This window comes from Chelmon rostratus, chromosome 15 (assembly GCF_017976325.1).
Source record: "Chelmon rostratus isolate fCheRos1 chromosome 15, fCheRos1.pri, whole genome shotgun sequence".
Taxonomy (NCBI): Eukaryota; Metazoa; Chordata; class Actinopteri; order Chaetodontiformes; family Chaetodontidae; genus Chelmon; species Chelmon rostratus.
In genome coordinates, this window is record NC_055672.1 from 4673914 (window position 1) to 4691613 (window position 17700).

The window sequence follows — 17700 nt, forward strand, 5'->3', positions numbered from 1 at the left end:
TCCTTGGCTGTAGTTGAGCTTGGGGGCACGGAGGAGGATGTTGTTAGCCACAGCGCTGGATATGAAAATGGAAAGTCCCACACACACTTGGATGTTGTAAAGGTAGCCAAAACTTACGTCTTAGTATTTATAACATAAAAATCACGATGTTTTACCTCTACTACCTAATGCTTTTATAATTAGGTAATCATTGAACTACACAAGTAGTGCAACGTTAACGGTTTCTCTGGCTAATGTAGCATGCTATTGCTAGCTTGCTAACCTTCTAGCCACGTACGTTACTTAACTTAACACTTAACAGTTCAGTTCATTCTATCCGGACTCATAGTTCGTGTGTCTGCTGATCTTCTTGTTTGCTTTCGATCAAACTATGGTGGAGACAGGAGTGTAGACATGACAAATATAATTGAGCAGCTAGCTACAGCTAGGCTAACAACAAACAAGGACCTAACCCTTTGCTAGCTGATCAAGTTAGTCGTAATGCAGTTTTTAAGTGTAATTCAGCTGTAAACTAAGAGTTGTATCAGCTGACTTCGGTTGCTTGCGTTATAACGTCAGATATAATTGTCATCCAAACTGTTCATGTGTAATGCAACTTGTGTTGATAAACTCGTGCAACAACTGAACTGCGAACATTAGCAAGCTAACGGTACAAGCCAATGTTGTTTAACAGCTTTGTGCAGATGTGGTTGCATTGTCTCTTGCTGATTCTGCACCGTTGAATGCCAGTTAGCGTAGAGCCTTAAATTACATTTTGTCATTTCTCAAATCCATTAAACGTGGAAGACAACTGTCCTGTTAAGTTTCTGCATGATGCTTGCAGAGGAAAGCTCTGTACGCTTTCTAAATTAACCCTATACTAACCTCAAACATGTTCCTCTCTCCGCTGTTTACTAAGTTTTTTGTTTATCGTGATTCCATCAAAAACTAATATCAGTGTTTAGAGATTAATTTGGTATCTTGCACTGTCATGCATGCTTCCTCTTAAAAGAGTCGGTGACTGAGAAGGAATATGACCCACGGATCATACAAATATTATAAATAGCTGCCCTCTGGTGCTTTGGGAGTGAAGAGAAATGGTGATTGTGAGGAGGCATGTTATAATGTCGTAAACAGAATATACTGAGGAGGATTGGATCTCAGGACCTTATCATTATTAGACTTGTTGTTTGATTGATTAGTATGGTAAAGAAGAAAGTTGTGCCTTAGACAGATGGAAACAAGGCTCTGGTTTAAATGATAAGAATAAAGTGACACATATAGTTTTTCTTTTGAAGTTTAAGTCTGAGGTGCAATGTTTTGGGCAGGTTAGCTTCCATCTTGTGTTTTTTCCACTAACAAAGGCCTAATTTCTTTTATCTTGTCCTTTGTATGAAATGTATATATAGTCTTTGTTTTGAATTTCTCTATTTCTGTTGCTTTTTTCCCAACTGCTATTACCTTCTGCCTGTAATACCTGAATTTCCCCGGCTGGCGATTAATAAAGTCTTATCTTATCAACCTAGCCAAAATGTCAATCTTGTAATAGCATTTGAGAGTTAATTCTTCACTAAGGAGCCAAGTGTTGCACTTCCTTTCTTGTTCTTTGCCAATCAATATCCCCAGGACAGCCTTCTTGGATGTTGAGTGCCAGTTTTTCTATTTTGTGTTCACGTTTGTCTTTTGCTAGATTTGAGTTAGAAAAAGCACTGAAATTCTGTTATGTTGTCTCACTGCCAATTAGATTGTTGCAGATATGAGACCAAAAAGTTGCACAGATAGATAAATCAAATACCGGAGTTACTTCCAGCATGCCGATATCTTTACTTCATCCTGCACCTGAATCAATACTTTACTGGATCTACGTATTGGGATCTCCTTTTTCTTACTTTTGATTTTACAGTTCAGTTCCAAAAACTTCAGTAGAGATAGGAGGGATGTTTCCTTTTTGTTTTAGACTTCACCAAAGCTATTCTGAAGAAGACAGTGTTTTCATACCTCTCTGAGCTTTTAATTAATGTATAAACCAGCAAATTTTTACAACAGAATGGGGTCTCCACGTGGTCCGTTGCATCTGGAGAAGGTGATGTTAGTGTAGAAAAACCAAATAGCCACAGACGTAGCTTTGACTAGTGAACAGCGTTAGCTTCCCACTCTGTTTGTGAATATTAAACAAGTCCAGACTTAGCCCTGATGCTTCCATGGCTCTGCTACCTCCTGGCTACAGAGCTGCTCAATCAGCAGACTGGAATTAGCCCAGTGACCAGGTTGAACTCTGTGCTGGCATTTGGACTGTGGTACCAAGGCATGTTGTTGAATAGCTAACTGTCCTTGTTTAGAGAACATGAGCCTTGAACTGCCTTTTCTGTATTAGTTTGATGAGTCTGAGTTGTTTCTGAGAGCTCAGCTGCAAACATGCATGCAGGCCCTGCACAGAAATATTGGTAAAAGTCACAATATCCAAGTGAGGTTGAACTTCACACTCACCACATATATTTATAATTCTGGATGGTTTTACATAATTTTGTATTGTCCTTTATACTTTGTAGTTGATGAGGCCTTTTTCTTTATTTAATTTTCTCTTTCGACAGTAATGGGCTGATTCCCACTTGTGTTCAAGATGGCGAGAAACAGAAAGTGCATCCTCTGTGAAACAGTCTACATCTCCAAGCAGGTAGTTTACCCTCAAAAATGATTTATGCAATGAATGTGTTAATACTGTAGTATTTATTACTGTAGTAGTAATAGTGTCATATCTGTTTCAATCACCTGTGTTCTGTAATGCTGGGTCATGTAAATTCCCACTCATGAGGATCAGTAAAGTGTTATTGACAACCTAAACTACACAAATAACATGCAGGAAATTGAGAGGCTTTTGGATGCCTAAAAGAAAACCTTTCTTTTCAATGTGTATCTGCAGGAGATGGATGAGCACATGAGAAGTATGCTGCACCACCGTGAGTTGGAGAAGCTCAAAGGCCGGTGAGTTGTCTCTCCAAAAATAAACAACATGAACAGATAGCATGTAATTATATATCATACCTCTAAATTTTACATTGATTTTTGCAAAAACAATCATGCATACATGTTCCTGATTAGTAATCATGGTCACAACATGTAACAAACTATTTAGTATCATAGTTTGGATTATAATTGCATTTTATTCAATGCACAATTTTTAAAGCAACTAGTAACGATAATACAAAAACTTTGACTTTGATTCAAGATTTTTGTCTAGATCTATTTGGGTCATGAGGCACGTGTGCACACAGGCACGTGCTCATCACTGTAATCGGGCAAGTGGATATATGGGCAGCTGTCTCAACTGTGCCATATATATTTAGCCACAATCTCTCCGGAACAACAGGCATGACCGATAGAAGACAACTGGCAATCTTGTGACTCCCATGTAGATTACTAGAAGTATGCGGCCTGTCGCTGAGAGGCAGGAATCTGGAGTGGAGCAAATATTGATAAAGGCCTGGGTTGCTAAATAATGGGATTTTATGTAAACACTGATGTGCAAAAATGGCATCTTATTAATCATAATGTACAGTAAATCTGTAAAAACTGATCCAAACAAAAAATTGAAGTGTGTCATAAGGGTTCATGGTCATTTGGAACTGCCGGTCCAGAAATGTGATGGCTAAATCTTAAGTTTACATACAGCTTGATGCAGTTCTATGTGAGGTCCAAACTGACTTACAAATTGCAGACAAATTCATCATTATCAATTCATTTCCCACTGCAGCTGAGAAATAATGTGTCAAATAGAAAAAGTAACCCTATCTCATCGATAAAGCGTCTGCCAGCTGCACGAGAGGTCAGAAAATGGCAGCATGCCATGACATAGATGTTGAAAAAGAAATTGAGAAGGAGCCAGCCAAGTCACTGCCGCTATCAGAATCACAAGATGACATACTTGGGAGAGGTTTTGAAGCGGAGGCTGTGAGCAGCTGCACAAGGCTCCTGTTACAAAGGCTTTGCTTGGGATTGGTCAGCAGGACTTTCGGGCCTGTTCTAATAACACATGCTGGCCTGCAGGGGGGCTGGGTCCTGGCTCTCAGAGAGAAGTGTGAGGTCAAATACAGACATTGCCTTCTGTAGAGTCTCAGAGCACAGCGGACACCATCATGAAAGCGCACTAGGCTGTGGGCGTCGTGCCTCTCTCCGCTCCACGCATCCCAGCGCTGTGCTGCATGGCTGGTTGTGGTGGCTGGACATAAACAGCTAGATTAGCATGCTGTCTGAGTCCAGCCTGGCTGCTCCACCTGCCCTCACTCTGTCACCTATGGCCTGCTGAAGAAAGAAAAACCAGGATCAGGAAGATAAAGATTTTAACTTTTTTTTTTGAACAAGAGAAAATTATAAGTTAGCTACCTCCTGATCTGTGACGGATAGAGAATTTGGTTATTTTCTAAGGATTGTTGAGTATTCTCCTTTCCTGACTTTTTGACTTTAAAGTAACAGAAAGTAGAGCCAGAGTACGTTGTCGCAGGCTCTGCAGGCAAGAAAACCATACCAGACTAGATCAGAACAATGCCTGAAGGAACGATTGAAAGCCCGCTCTCGCCTTCCCTCCCCAGGGACTGCGGACACGAGTGCAGAGTCTGCAAGGTAACGGTGGTGAGCCTGACCGATTATGCCAGCCACATCTCCAGTCCCACGCACAAACAGAATGTGGAGGCTGCAGAACAAAAGCATTCTGGGAACGGCCATGAGGAGGACTACTTCGATCAGGTTTTGGTGGATCTGATTGAGAAGAGAAAAGAGCAGATCAGGTAAGACAGTCATGCTATTGAACACATTTTTTTTTATGTTGTTAGCTTCTGAGCTGAGAGAACAATTGTCAGAGAAGTGTTGCTTTAAAATGAAAAACAGTTGTAGTAGTACTTACAAAAAAATACTAAAATGTTGTCTAATGGTTATTTACTGGTTCCCAGGGCGTATAATATAATATATATAAATTGTTTATTAAATTGTTTGTGTGTATATATGTGGAATGACGTGATGATTTTGATGGATTTTTTATGTTTGACAGCATGACATTTAATCACTTGAACAGGGCTTATAAGAAATATTGCAGTTTATAAAACTCATCTTAATGGACAATATTTCAGTATTTTTTTTGATTAACTATTCAACACTAGTCTATGTCTATAATGTTAGAATTTAATCACAAATGTGACGGTACGTGATAGCTCACAAACACTCGTTTGTGTGTACATGTGCCATGTATAGTCACATTTTGCTCAGTGGTGCTCACAGGCCTGTTTTAGCTGCTGCTTCAAGTTGAGCTGTGGCTGGAGTCGTATGTCAGGACGGCAGCCTAAAAAAAAAGCATGACTGCACTCACAAAGTTCAGCTACATGCTTCCTCAGGTTAAGTGCCCTCTAGAAATAGTAAAACACAACCAAAAACCTTCACTTCAGCGCTGTCACCCTCACAATTCTGGAATACATTTTGCAGAGTTTCCTGTGATATGCAGTGTGGGGTTGGGATTGTAAAGATGTGAAAGTGTCAGGCTTGCATTCAGCTTGTCACATGTCAGATCCTCTCCCTTTGCAGGTCATTGTTGTAGGTCACACTGTAAACCAGTCCTTGACACCTGAGAACAGTGCACCAAGAGATAAGATTGCCAGGAAGACTTTTTTAAGTCTTGCAGAACATATCCCAGTGTATTTGAAATAATGATTTTTATGCAGTTTCTCATTGCAGCCAAGGAAACTGAAACATGCATCAACAGTTTTTTTTCACATTAACATATATATACATCTTGTTTGTAGAAAAGAGAAGGAGGCTGCTGCTGCAAAGCTGGCAAAAGAAGAAGACGATCGAAGGAGACAGGAGGCGTTTCAGCAGAGGTTAAAGGAAGCTAAGGAGCGTTACCGGTTGGATTGTGCCTGGCAGCAGCCTTCACAGGGGTTCAGTGGATCCAGTCAGCAAAGTTCTTGGTATAAGAGCAGCCGATATAATAGCAGCCGATATAATGCCAGAGCAGGGGAGCCACGACCCTGGCATCACAGTAAACAGGGGAAGAGCGCCACCTGGCATGCTCAGGAGCCTCCCAACTTTGAGAAATGGAGAGAGTTTACTGGTGAAAGCTTGCATAGTCAGGAAGGTTGGGGCAATAAGCAGTGGGATCAGGGTTCTTTTTCTGGCAATCAGCGAAGTCGGCTGCCTTGGCTCAGCGATGGAGGCAGTAGTAGTGGGTTCTATGGCAGAAACAATTTTTCACAGAACCCACGAAGAGGCCGGCCCCTGAGCCTTGTGGGCCCTCCTTTTACGTATCCGCCTTCACCCAGTTTTTTTGCCCAGGCTCTCAACCAGTTCCAAAATACAGGCAATGATCAGGGAGGGCAGCAGGGTGATGGGCATCAGAATGGGGAGGGACAATCAGCAGAACGTGAACACATTGGTAGTAAGAGCTCTAAGACCTTTGGTAGCAATCCAAAGCTGGACAAAGCCTGTCGTTGGTCACCATATCCTGTCACAAAGGGTGTTGAATCTTTACCCAACAAGGATACCAACACAAACTCATCAGAAAAGTACCCCAAAGTCCCCAAACCCCAGAAGCAAGATAAGGCACCGGAAACCAGTGCCGTTAAGAGGCAGTCCCGACCTGAACAGAAAACAGGGCCGTTGACGTCCAGTGGACAAAGTGTGGAAGAAAAAGGGAGGCATAAAATGAACCCCAAAACCAAACCTAGAGATCGAAGTAGCAGCAGCAGTAGAAGCAGCGGAGCTCAGAGAGATGAACACCTGAACTCTGAATCTGGTTCTTCTAATCAGAAGCCAAATAAGCCATTGCAACATAAAGATTGGAAGATGTCCTCAAAATTTGATCTCAACAGTAGAGCTCAACTCAGCAAGGCCTCCAGTCAAGCACAAGCAAAATCAACCACTAAGCAGAGTGGATTCAGTCTCCAGGCTCAACCTGTAGGGCCCCTTCAATCAAGGAAAGAACAGCAGCTCCCCGAAACATTCAAGAAAGCCAGACAGATTGTGTTAGAAAAGAGGGCCTCTTTGGATGTCTCTAGAAACAACAGGATGGAAATGGCACTGCACATTGTGGAGGAGCAGCAGAGGGATCATGTACAGAGTCAGATTGGGGTAAACAAAGAAAATAGCTGTAGGCAGAATGCGGCTAAACCAAATTTACCTGATTTACCTGACTCAGTCGGGTCAGAAACGCCAGCATTTCAATGTTCAGACAGTAGCCACTCTCTCCAGTCGTTGCAAGTTAGCACCTCTACCATGGAGACCTCAGAGCCTGCAGCCTCAAGCAGGGAAGAGGAAGAGACCCCAAAGAAAGACGAGAAGGAACCATGCCCAGTGGCCCCAGCTGAAGCCATGCAGGCTGTCGAAGCAGGACAGAGCTCTGAGAGTGACACCTCCAGAAGTGGTGAAGCACAGTCTGTCTCAGGGTCAAACACATCAAGTCTGTCCAAACTCGACCTGCCTCCTGTCTTAAAACGCGACCTGACCAAACACATCAGCTCTAAGAGTAAAACAGGTAGCCACGAGCCCAACCTGAACATTGCCAGACGGGTGAGAAACCTGAGCGAGTCACGGAGGAGTGACACCGAAAAGGACTCAGGCCTCAAACCAACTGTACGGCAGCTCATCAGCTCCTCCGGGTCTCGACGCAATGTGAACTGGGAACAGGTGTATCAAGAGGTCAGGAAGAAGCAAGACAAAGGAAAGGGCATGCCAAGGTGAAATTTTGGTCTTGCATTCAGAGTTTTAGTGTGTTATTTTTTATTTCAGATGCTTCAAGCTCACGTTTTGTCTTGTCTGTCTACTGTCCTCCAGGTTTGGGATAGAGATGGTGCCATTAGACCAGGAGGACCAGAGTCAGGAGGAGGATGACATCCCCTTGCTAGAGGGTTTCCAATGGGACTCGTTGATGGATGTCTCTGCCTCGGGCGCCTCCCGAAAACGCTCCTTATCGGAGAGCAGCCTCGCCCCCGCCTCCACTCACTCCCTGTTCACGTCCCTGATGTCCAAGGAGACGGGACAGAGAGAAGGCCTCAGCTCTGAGCAGCAGGGATCTTCTGTTTCTCCCAGTCCTATCTTCACTCAAGGGAACAAAGACAATCAGCGGCAGCAAGAAGTGGAACAGTTGCTTGGTCAGTTTGAGGCTAAAGCACAGCAGCAGCCAGAGAAACTAACGTCAGCGACAGTGAAGGCCCTCCAGAGGTCTGATTCAGTGCTCGGGGACAGCAGTTCAGGGACGGAGTACGATGCCCTGGGAACAGGAAAGAGGCGAAGAGCAGCTGGGGTAAGTAACAGAAGCAGGGTTAAGGCGATCGCCACCGATTTTACACACTAAAGTCTGTTTACAGATCCTGAGGGATACTACTGCATATGTGCAAAAAGTTCTATAAAGCCTTTTGTACCACAAGAGGGAGCTTTGGAAAATCACAAAAGTGACATCACATGAGTCAGTGTTGATTGTATGACCAATCGCATTTATTTGTGTGTACTTTAATACAGATGAGCAGAATGTGACTCTTTTCTTTCTCTGTTGTAGGATATTCCAAGTGCAGAGACTTCTTGCGTGGAGCACAATAGCAAAAGAAGGAAGGTCAAATCCAAAAAAGGTTAGTATCTATTCTGTTGCGTGAATGAATGAAATGTATATGATTTTGTCTTGTATCAGCTAATCCAATTTAATCATAGTGATGAAATGATTTGACAGCTTCAGTCATCATTTAGGCCTTAGTGCAGTCAGGCTAAATTCATTTTAAGATTAGAAAACACGACATGAAGCCAGGCCGCTGATGGTTCATAATTATCTTTTGGGCTCTGTGCAGAGCGCTTACAAATCGACCAGCTGCTGGCTGTTTCTCTGCGGGAAGAAGAGCTGAGCCGCTCCCTGCAGACTGTGGACACCAGCCTGATCCAGGCCCGGGCTGCACTGGAGGCCGCTTACATGGAGGTGCAGCGTCTCATGGTGGTTAAGCAGCAGGTAATAAAGGGTTGTGTTTATACACACTTATGTCTCAGTTTCTGAGCGTAAGAGAGAGTGTTTGAGTTCCCCTTCTGTGTGGCTGATTCTCTCCTGGAGAGTTGTGCAGTCTTGGGGCCAGTGCATTTGAAGTACATACTCAGGGTTTGCTGAGCTTATCCTGCAAAAACAAGAAAAAACAACAGAAAATGAATCAATTATTACTTAGAATAAGCAAAATTATCTCCCAACAGAAGAGGAAAATGCCACTTACCAAGATTTTTATAAGCAAGTAAAAGCCTCAAAGATCCCGCGGTTATCTTTATAGTTGTGCAACCAGAATCAAAACAACTACATTTGTCTGGCTACAAAAAATGTATATATACAGCTTTATATATCTGGAAACTCTGGTTTAAAGCATCAAGTTACTCAGAAACAAGTATCTCAGTAAGAAGTTATAATATCAGACAGAAACAAGCACATATTGGCTTGATTTAAAGATAGTCCATCTTACTAATTTTGCTTTTTGCAGTGTATTGAGTATTTGTTGCCTTGCCAGCCACTTGATTATTTCTGTTGTTGAGGTGGTGAAGACTGTCCCATATGTAGCCTTCTATTAGTATGTGTGGGTGAGGCTGGATGGAAGTATGCTAGTGATAAATGTGTTTATGCATATTTAGTCACAGCTTTTAGGCAGCCTGTTTTACTTGCTTTTAGAGCAAAGTTTCACGTCACGTTCCTTAGTCAGTAATCACCCTGATATTACACACTTACAAGCAGAAATAGGCACTTTCTGATGACTCCTGCTTTTGTGTTACTCAGATGACTGGAGAGATGAACACACTGAGAAACAAGCGCATCGATTTACTAAAAGGGATGCAAGGTATGAACATGTCTGAGTATGAAAAATGTGAAATTATGTTTCATGAAATGCATTAAAGTTTTACTGCCAGTGACTACATCTGAGTTTAATGTGAAACAGAACTATTTTACCATAACACTAGTTACTGTCATTGTAATTGACAGAGCATTAATGTAGTTGTAATTTATGTTGTGCAACTTTTTTTTTGCTCCAGGCAGCAGGGAGGAAGCACCTCAGGTCAAACTAAAAGAAGAAAAGATGGATTCAGTAGAAGCTGAGCATCACCTACTGTCCTCCATTACTTTTTCCTGTGTGACGGATACTGCAGCTGCCCCCAGTCCGAGTCCTCGTGCCGAGCGTGCCTCCCCTCCCTCTCCCAGCCTTCCCTTCAGGCCTGTAGTTATCAAGCAGGAGCCTCAGTCTCCTGTCCATGTCAGCTCAGAGCTGGACTCAGTGGACAATATAACCCACTTTGCTCACAGCACCACTCCAGAGCTGCTTGTCGCTCCCGCCTCTCCACCAGGTAACATCACTCAGTGCACAGCTGCAGTATCAGTGTTCACAGTGGCAGACAAGTTCAGTGAAATAGTTAGCAGTACCACCAAAGTTTTTTTTTTTTTTTTTTTTTTTACATGTTTATGTATTTGTTCATTCATCTTAATAGTTTATTTGACATTGTGTCCTCATTGATCACTGATCTTGGTGTTATCACTGTTTCTTGCCATTTTACGTGTCGATATGATGACATGAGCTGAATTAGATATGCAGAAGATAAAGAAAGTCAAAATACAAAGTTTTCATTCAATACCACCAATGAACAGTTGGTGGCAGTTATATGCCAAGCAATGTAGCGATGCACCATTTAAAAAACTACTACAGAAGACTGGTATCTAGCAAAAATGGATGTAATGTTTGCTATACAGACTCGAAAACAAAACAAAAAATCAGCTTTGCAATTTTTTTTTATTAGGAGTGAATTGCATTCAGCACATTAGAGCTCAAAGGTGTGCTTTGTTAAGAAAATATGACAAGACAACCATAACCCCATGAAGCTTTAATCTTTAAACATACATATCATAACACACTTGCCAAAACCGCCTGGTCCTCAATCACAGGAAATGTTCAGACATTTTTAATCTATCTCTGTAGATATACTAGTTAAGAGATTTTTACATTCAGATAAATGGAGGAGGAAATGCTCCATTAATGTCTCAATTTCTGGTCAGTGTTCATGTCAGTAAAATTTGCAGTGTACTGATCCATGTGCATCTGAAACTCTTGCAGCTCCTGCCTCAAATTTTCAGCCATCACCTGAAAGAAAGCCTGAGCTGTACCAAACCAACACAGAACATAACTGGGAGAACTTTTGCAAGCCTGCAGACTGCAAAGAGAGCCTGTCAGGACTGGTTGAGACGACGGAAAAGGCCATACAGGCAACAAGGAACGCTCTCACTCCTTCAGCTGACTCCAAAGCTTCCATTCTGTCAGCCTGCAGACGGGGCTCTGAGGTGGGGACTGTTGTTGACTGTTCAGCCATACAGTCCTTTGAGCCCCCCTCAGTCCCCTCAGTCCTTAATGTGCCTGCCTCTCCATCTGAACTGAGGAACGGGAAGCGTATAAGGAAGCTGAAGAAGAGGAAGGTGCTGAAGAAGGCCCTGGGGACAGAGCAGCCTGAGAGCAGTGACACTGAGATTGATGGAGAGGCCATGAGGCCGAGGTGGCTCCGACCACGCAGGAGACCCAGCGGAAGCTCTCAGGTCAGTACCTCCACTCAGCCGTCAGAGGATAGAGACGCTGACATGAACCTGAAGGAGGGCGAGGAGGCCTCCGGGCAGCTGTTTGCGACCATCAAACATGAGAACGCAGACCACAAGTCCCCAAAACACGTGGTGGAGCTTCCCCAGGTGGCGCCCGCTGAACTTACATTGAACTTAGATTCAGAAGAAAGCATGGAGGTCACCGCAGCCTGCCAGCAGCCCCACATGGATGCCCTGGTTCCAGCTTCCTCTCCAGCACACATCCCAGACTCCTCCAGACCTGAGCCACACAGCCTGGCCTGCAACGAGGTCACCTCCACCAGCGACATGGATGTGTGTAAATCCTCTGAGAGGTGAGACTTGACCCACACGTCCATTTTTCGCCGACCATGACCGCTTATTCTTGACCTTCGGAAAAGACAAAACAATCACAACTCAAACTCACTCATATGATAATAAACCTAATTATATGATAATAAACCTAAGAAAACATATGATGTATAATACTTTTACAAAATTCTAAGATACAAGAACTGGATTTTAGAGAGGTTGGAGAACATTCTGCAGAACCTCAGTGCTTTTATTTGTCTTGTGCCAGGATTAAAGAGTGGTTATGATCTTTGCGTGGAGTCTAACATGAAACCTCAGCAGCCAAAAATCAAATCACTCAACCTTTCCACCTTTTCTTCCCACAGTGACGCTCAGACTACCATCACATTGCCCAAGATAACCAAGGCCTCATCAGGTACGTTCAACCCCGGGGGAATACACATGCAGTAAGGCGAGGGGGAGGGGTTACGCTCATTATGGCAGATTTTAAATGCCATCTTAAGTTGTTTGATGACTGCACTAAATCAATCCAGAGAAATTGGACCCCTGTGCTAGTATTGAATACATAACCAATCATACCTCGATCTGAGCTGCCAGAATTAGAAACGTTGTACTTGAGCAGGTTAAAATAGACCCTGGAGTACCCAAACTACTTTGTATGGGCAGGATATTCATAGATCTGTTGTCGCTGTACAGCACGATGAGTGCAGTGATGCATGGACAATGTATATTTAACCTGAGGCATACTGATCGCGGGTTTACCCCCCGACTACCATCTGGAGAAAAACGTTATTGTGGGTGGCGGGAGGGGGAACATCTATCAGTCAACATGTTTGTAAAGTGAAGGTGTATCACCAAAATGACACACACAAGTTTTTTAACAAGCAAGTTGAGGCAAAATGCATTCCTTTAAAACAGATACAACCTGGAGGGAGTTTAGAGAATTAGAAACTTCTGCACCCGTCACAGTCATTTAAGCTTTTTAAACTCAACTGTGGCATTTTAAGCATAAAATGCCCTTTGTCTGCGTGCTCATTTTTAGGAATTTCGTCTTTTCACAGATGCGTCATCGGACCACGGTGAGGATGATTTGCCCACCGAGGGTGTGTTCGAGGGCCACCAGGAGGCAGTGAACGCCATGCAGATCCACAACGGGCTGCTGTACACGTGCTCAGGAGACCGGACCGTCAAAGCCTTCGACCTGGTGGTGAGTGTCGATGAAGAATCTCTGCTGCTGTTTGTCAGGGCGTCAGAGGTTTTGTTGAACCCAAAACTGCGTTTAACTCCTGCTGCTACTTTGTTGTTGCTGCAGAGCCGCAAATGTGTTGGTGTGTTTGAGGGTCACAGCTCTAAAGTGAACTGCCTGTTGGTGTCTGCGGCTCCCTCCCTGCATCATCGCCTTTACTCTGGATCCAGTGACCAAACCATCCGCTGCTACAGTCTCAAGGTAAAAACACCTGTCCTTCAACCGGTCAATCAGATTAGCAACACTCAGTGAATAATTTCGTCATTGTTTTTTAAAACGTGTCCTCTGTTGTTTCTCACGTTTGTCTTGATTGATTTTTATTGACCACGGACTGTGCAGCCACATTTATGAAGCACCTGAGTCCAATGTTCTTAATATATTAAGTATAAATGAAATTAATGTCAGGCCTCGTTCTTTTCATGTCCGCAGACACGAGAGCTGGAGCAGCAGTTCTCCCTGTCAGACCGAGTCCTCTGCCTCCACAGTCGCTGGAAGTTTTTGTACGCTGGTCTGGCAAACGGCACAGTGGTGACCTTTAACCTCAAGGTGAGAGATGCAGTTTACCACAAAGTCACAACCTCTGCAGTAATGCTGTTATTACTGTCCATTTAAGGCAGTTATTCTTGGCTTTCATGGTGGTTGTGATGATTTTCATCTGGAAATGTATACCTGCCAACACCTTTCCTGGGTTTTTATATGAACTTGGACTATTTATGAGATATTTATCTGCAGTTAGCTGCTTTGCGTTGTCTTATGTGATTGCATACTGAATATCGTTGCGTTTGGCCTGTCATTTTTAAGACCAAGAGTTCAATTTATTAGGAAAAGAATCTGCAGATTAATCGATAATGAAAACAGTTTGGGAAATATGTGCTAAGAGCGTGTTACTGAAGTTAAGTCATGAGCTCCAAGTTAATATTTAATGCATGTTTTGCAAAAGTGGGGTAAAAAGCTGTTTTTGTGATTCTAAATGCATCATGTCATAAAGTGCATTTAGCTGTGTTGGATAGTTTTGGGGAGAAAAAAGTGTCGCCTCTATCCAGAGGATTTCATTTCTGTTTTGCAATTCTTTGTCCAGACAAACAAGCAGATGGTTGTGTTGGAGTGCCACGGGCCGCGGGCCGTGAGCTGTCTGGCCTCGTCACAGGAGGGAGCCCGGAGGATCCTGCTGGTCGGCTCCTACGACAGCACCATCAGCGTGAGAGACGCCAAGAACGGACTGCTGCTGCGCACACTGGAGGGACACACCAAAACTGTCCTCTGCATGAAGGTAGGTGGGGTCTGACACCTGAGCTCTGACAGTGAGACTTCCTGCCTGTGGGGGGAAATTTCACTTCAGGTATAAGAAGTGTTGGATTGCACAGAAATGCAAAGGAGCAAGCAGGGGAATTTACGAAAGCTGATATTTTGCATAGTGCTTTGGTGCTTTGTAGTGATGGAGGGTATGCACTGTTTAGATTTAAATTCCTCATTGTCTCTCTCAGGTGGTCAATGATCTGGTATTTAGCGGATCCAGTGATCAATGTGTCTACGCACACAACATCCATGTGAGTCCTCCTGCTTACCTCTTTATACACAATAAGCATTTAATGTTCCTATTTGACATGTTCTTAAAAGAATCCATTTGCTCGGTGCAGTTGAATCATGAATCATGAATGTACGTCACACTTTATTTTGTCAACACTGTGCCGCTTCAGACAGGAGAGCTGGTGCAGGTCTATAAGGGCCACAGCCATGCTGTTACTGTAGTGGCCGTCCTGGGGAAGGTGATGGTGACCGCTTGTCTGGACAAACTGGTCCGCGTCTACGACCTGCAGGTCTGCATCCTTAAAGCATCCGTCTTTGTATGATATTAGACTTTCAGCCAGTTTGCTTGTTTAAATGTGGGTGTGACGGAAGTTTTGTGTTGAAATCTTGTACATGAAGAAAAAAAGCATATTTTCACGACCTCACACAAGAAACTCTGAAAGGATTTCAGCGTGTTATTCTCTCCACAGTCGCATGACCAGGTGCAGGTCTACGGTGGACACACGGACATGGTGATGTGTATGGCTGTCCACAAGAACATGGTGAGTCCTGCTAATTCCAGGGCTGCATGCTAAGAAAACTGTGAGATTAAACAAGGAAATATATTAAAGACACTCATTTTTGCACATTAAAACATGTTTAGATAAAACCAGCTCATGTTTTCCTATAATGTTACCCTAACCCTTCGTTGCAGATATAAGATCAGATCATAACCTGTTTTTTTTTCTGTTGCAGATCTACACAGGCTGTTACGATGGCAGCGTGCAGGCCGTCAAGCTGAACCTGATGCAGAACTACCGCTGCTGGGTAAGATGAGGGATGGGGAGCAGAGCTGGGAGGTGAATGCAGAGTTTATTCAAACGATGTAAGAGTCGCCTGCTCAGAAAATTCAGGAGACATCTGCCTCTTTTAGAATTGATTTTGGCATTCTGAGAGACTTCAGAACAAAAAGTGTCCGATGTCCAGGCGTTGTGAGAGAGACCGAGGGACTGACCTCCTCAGGAAATATGTTCCCTCTCGTTTTTTTTTTAACTGTGTGGTGAAATTAGAGAGGCGTCAGAGCAGGAGAGACGCTGTTGGACTTGCAGTGAGCAGTGACGTGACAGTAAAATTTGACTGCACGTACATCTGCAGCCCGCACGGCTTCCTTTTTATCAGGGGTTTAAGGCGTGTTGTGTTGACAGTGGCACGGCTGTTCGCTGGTGTTCGGGATGACGGAGCATCTACGGCAGCACCTGATCAGCGACCACCACAGTGCCAACTCCCAGACGCTCAAGTGCCGCTGGAAAGACTGTGACGAGTTTTTCTGTGCCCGCAACAGCTCCAAGCAGGTCTACAAATCTTTTTCAGCACCATGTTAGTGTCTTTTCAGTATGCATTTAGGTTGCAGAGCTTGATTTGAAGTTATCTGTCTTGCAGGGGATGCTGGTCCACATGCAGAAACATGCTCAGGAGGAGATTGAACTGGAGCTTTAAGGGCTGGCGGTGGGAACGATGTTTCTCCCCGAGCCCTCTTCCCTTTCCTGCTATCTTTACCCCCCCTCCCTCCCCCTGTTAACCTCCCATATTGGGGGGGATGATCACAGGACCCACTTAACTGAGCAGCGCTCCCGCCGAGCCTGATGAGTGGCGTCTGACGACTCCATCCTTTACGTTCAGTGTTGGAATCCAACCATAATACAATCACAAAGGGAGGGTTGGTTGTGCTGTTGTTTTTTTACGTCCTACAGAACACGCCTTCCTCTCTCTCTCTCTGTCTGTCTGACCACTGCAGCTCCTCTTTTCACTGACCAAACTAAGACAAAGAATCGTTTGACTTTTGTTTATTGAAGAAACTTCAGTGTTGCCAGTGTCGGAGGGATTTGTTCAGCTTTACGGTTCAAACTGCATCAGAAAGCGATGATCATCTTCCGGACTGGTTGGCTACGATATGGCATGGGCTAAGAGATGTTTTTATTGTTGTTGTGCAGTTGTGATGTGTCATGTTGAGCAACCTTTTCTTTTCTTTTCTGTGGTTTATTATTCACTCAGAGTAACTTCATGACAGTAATGAGTGACTCTAAGTCTTTACAAACTCATGGTGTAGTCTCCCAGTCGTGTTTGTTTTGTTTTGAAGGATTTTCATTGAAGTGACAGTTTATTTTGTTTTTGGTTTGGTTTTTATTTCCAGATTTTATTTTATTTTTCTCAACAGTCTCCTTTTGTTTTGTTTGCAGTTTAGGATTCCTTTATTTTTTTGTTGCTCAGTGATATGAAGGCGTTGAGGGACTTTGGTGCAGTGTTGTGTGACTTGGCCTGAAGTTGCCATTTGAGAATTTACATTTGCAGTGATAACAGAACCAAGACATGGTGGCGGTGTTTATCTGTGTGGGTTCATTCTTCCTAAATGTGAACAGAGGGGTTTAACCCTGTTTGAAGAACCCTGTTTTCCGTGAGTGAGTGTGACGTACTGTTTTTATAACACAAACGTCTCCTGCTTGGAGATTTTTGTAGTTTATTTTATATTTGGGAGCACCGAGCTGAAGGCTCCGGAGCTGCATTTTCCCACAGTGAAGATAGTTTTCTAATGAACTGTGGAGGTGAAGGATGTTTGAGGAGGTGTCCGATGGAAGCGTTAGAAGGGAAGAATTAGGATTCATCTCCCATGCCATACTTCACCGCTGAAAACAGGCAAGTTGGTAACACAGAGCCACTTTTTTAAAAGGCGTATTCAACCAATTTTAACCAGTGCGGAAGCCCAGCCCGTGCTCTTTTACATACTTTAGTGTGGTTACAGCTCTCTTGGTTGTGTCCTCTTTCGAGGATTTGTCCTCAGCAGAGTTAATCTGACGTTCTCACAGCCGCCGTCTTCCAAACTCGCCTCATCTGTTTGTTACTTATGATTGAAGGAAGCGTGCAGTTCACCTCTTACCTGGCATTCCTGAGTTTCTTCAAGTTTTTCAGTTGTTATCAAAGTTGTGAAGACATATTTTATAAGAAAGTGCAATCTAAACATTGTTAATAATAATTAAAAAGTTGCAATGTTAACTATTTTTTGTGTCTTCTA

The 17700-nt window shown here is 43.5% G+C and overlaps 1 protein-coding gene across 1 annotated transcript; it reads left to right on the forward strand.

The window, feature by feature from the left end:
* The first annotated feature begins 18 nt into the window (after positions 1–18).
* znf106a (zinc finger protein 106a) lies at positions 19–17678 on the forward strand. The gene is made up of 22 exons (XM_041953921.1): positions 19–102; positions 2571–2653; positions 2900–2961; positions 4566–4760; positions 5766–7697; positions 7795–8263; positions 8516–8585; positions 8799–8953; positions 9755–9815; positions 10009–10317; positions 11079–11904; positions 12247–12296; positions 12943–13088; positions 13194–13328; positions 13557–13673; positions 14206–14397; positions 14612–14674; positions 14825–14944; positions 15125–15196; positions 15390–15461; positions 15839–15985; positions 16074–17678. The coding sequence occupies exons 2-22, from the start codon at positions 2600–2602 to the stop codon at positions 16128–16130; spliced, it is 5304 nt and encodes a 1767-aa protein (XP_041809855.1). The 5' UTR covers positions 19–102; positions 2571–2599; the 3' UTR covers positions 16131–17678.
* Positions 17679–17700: the final 22 nt, after the last annotated feature.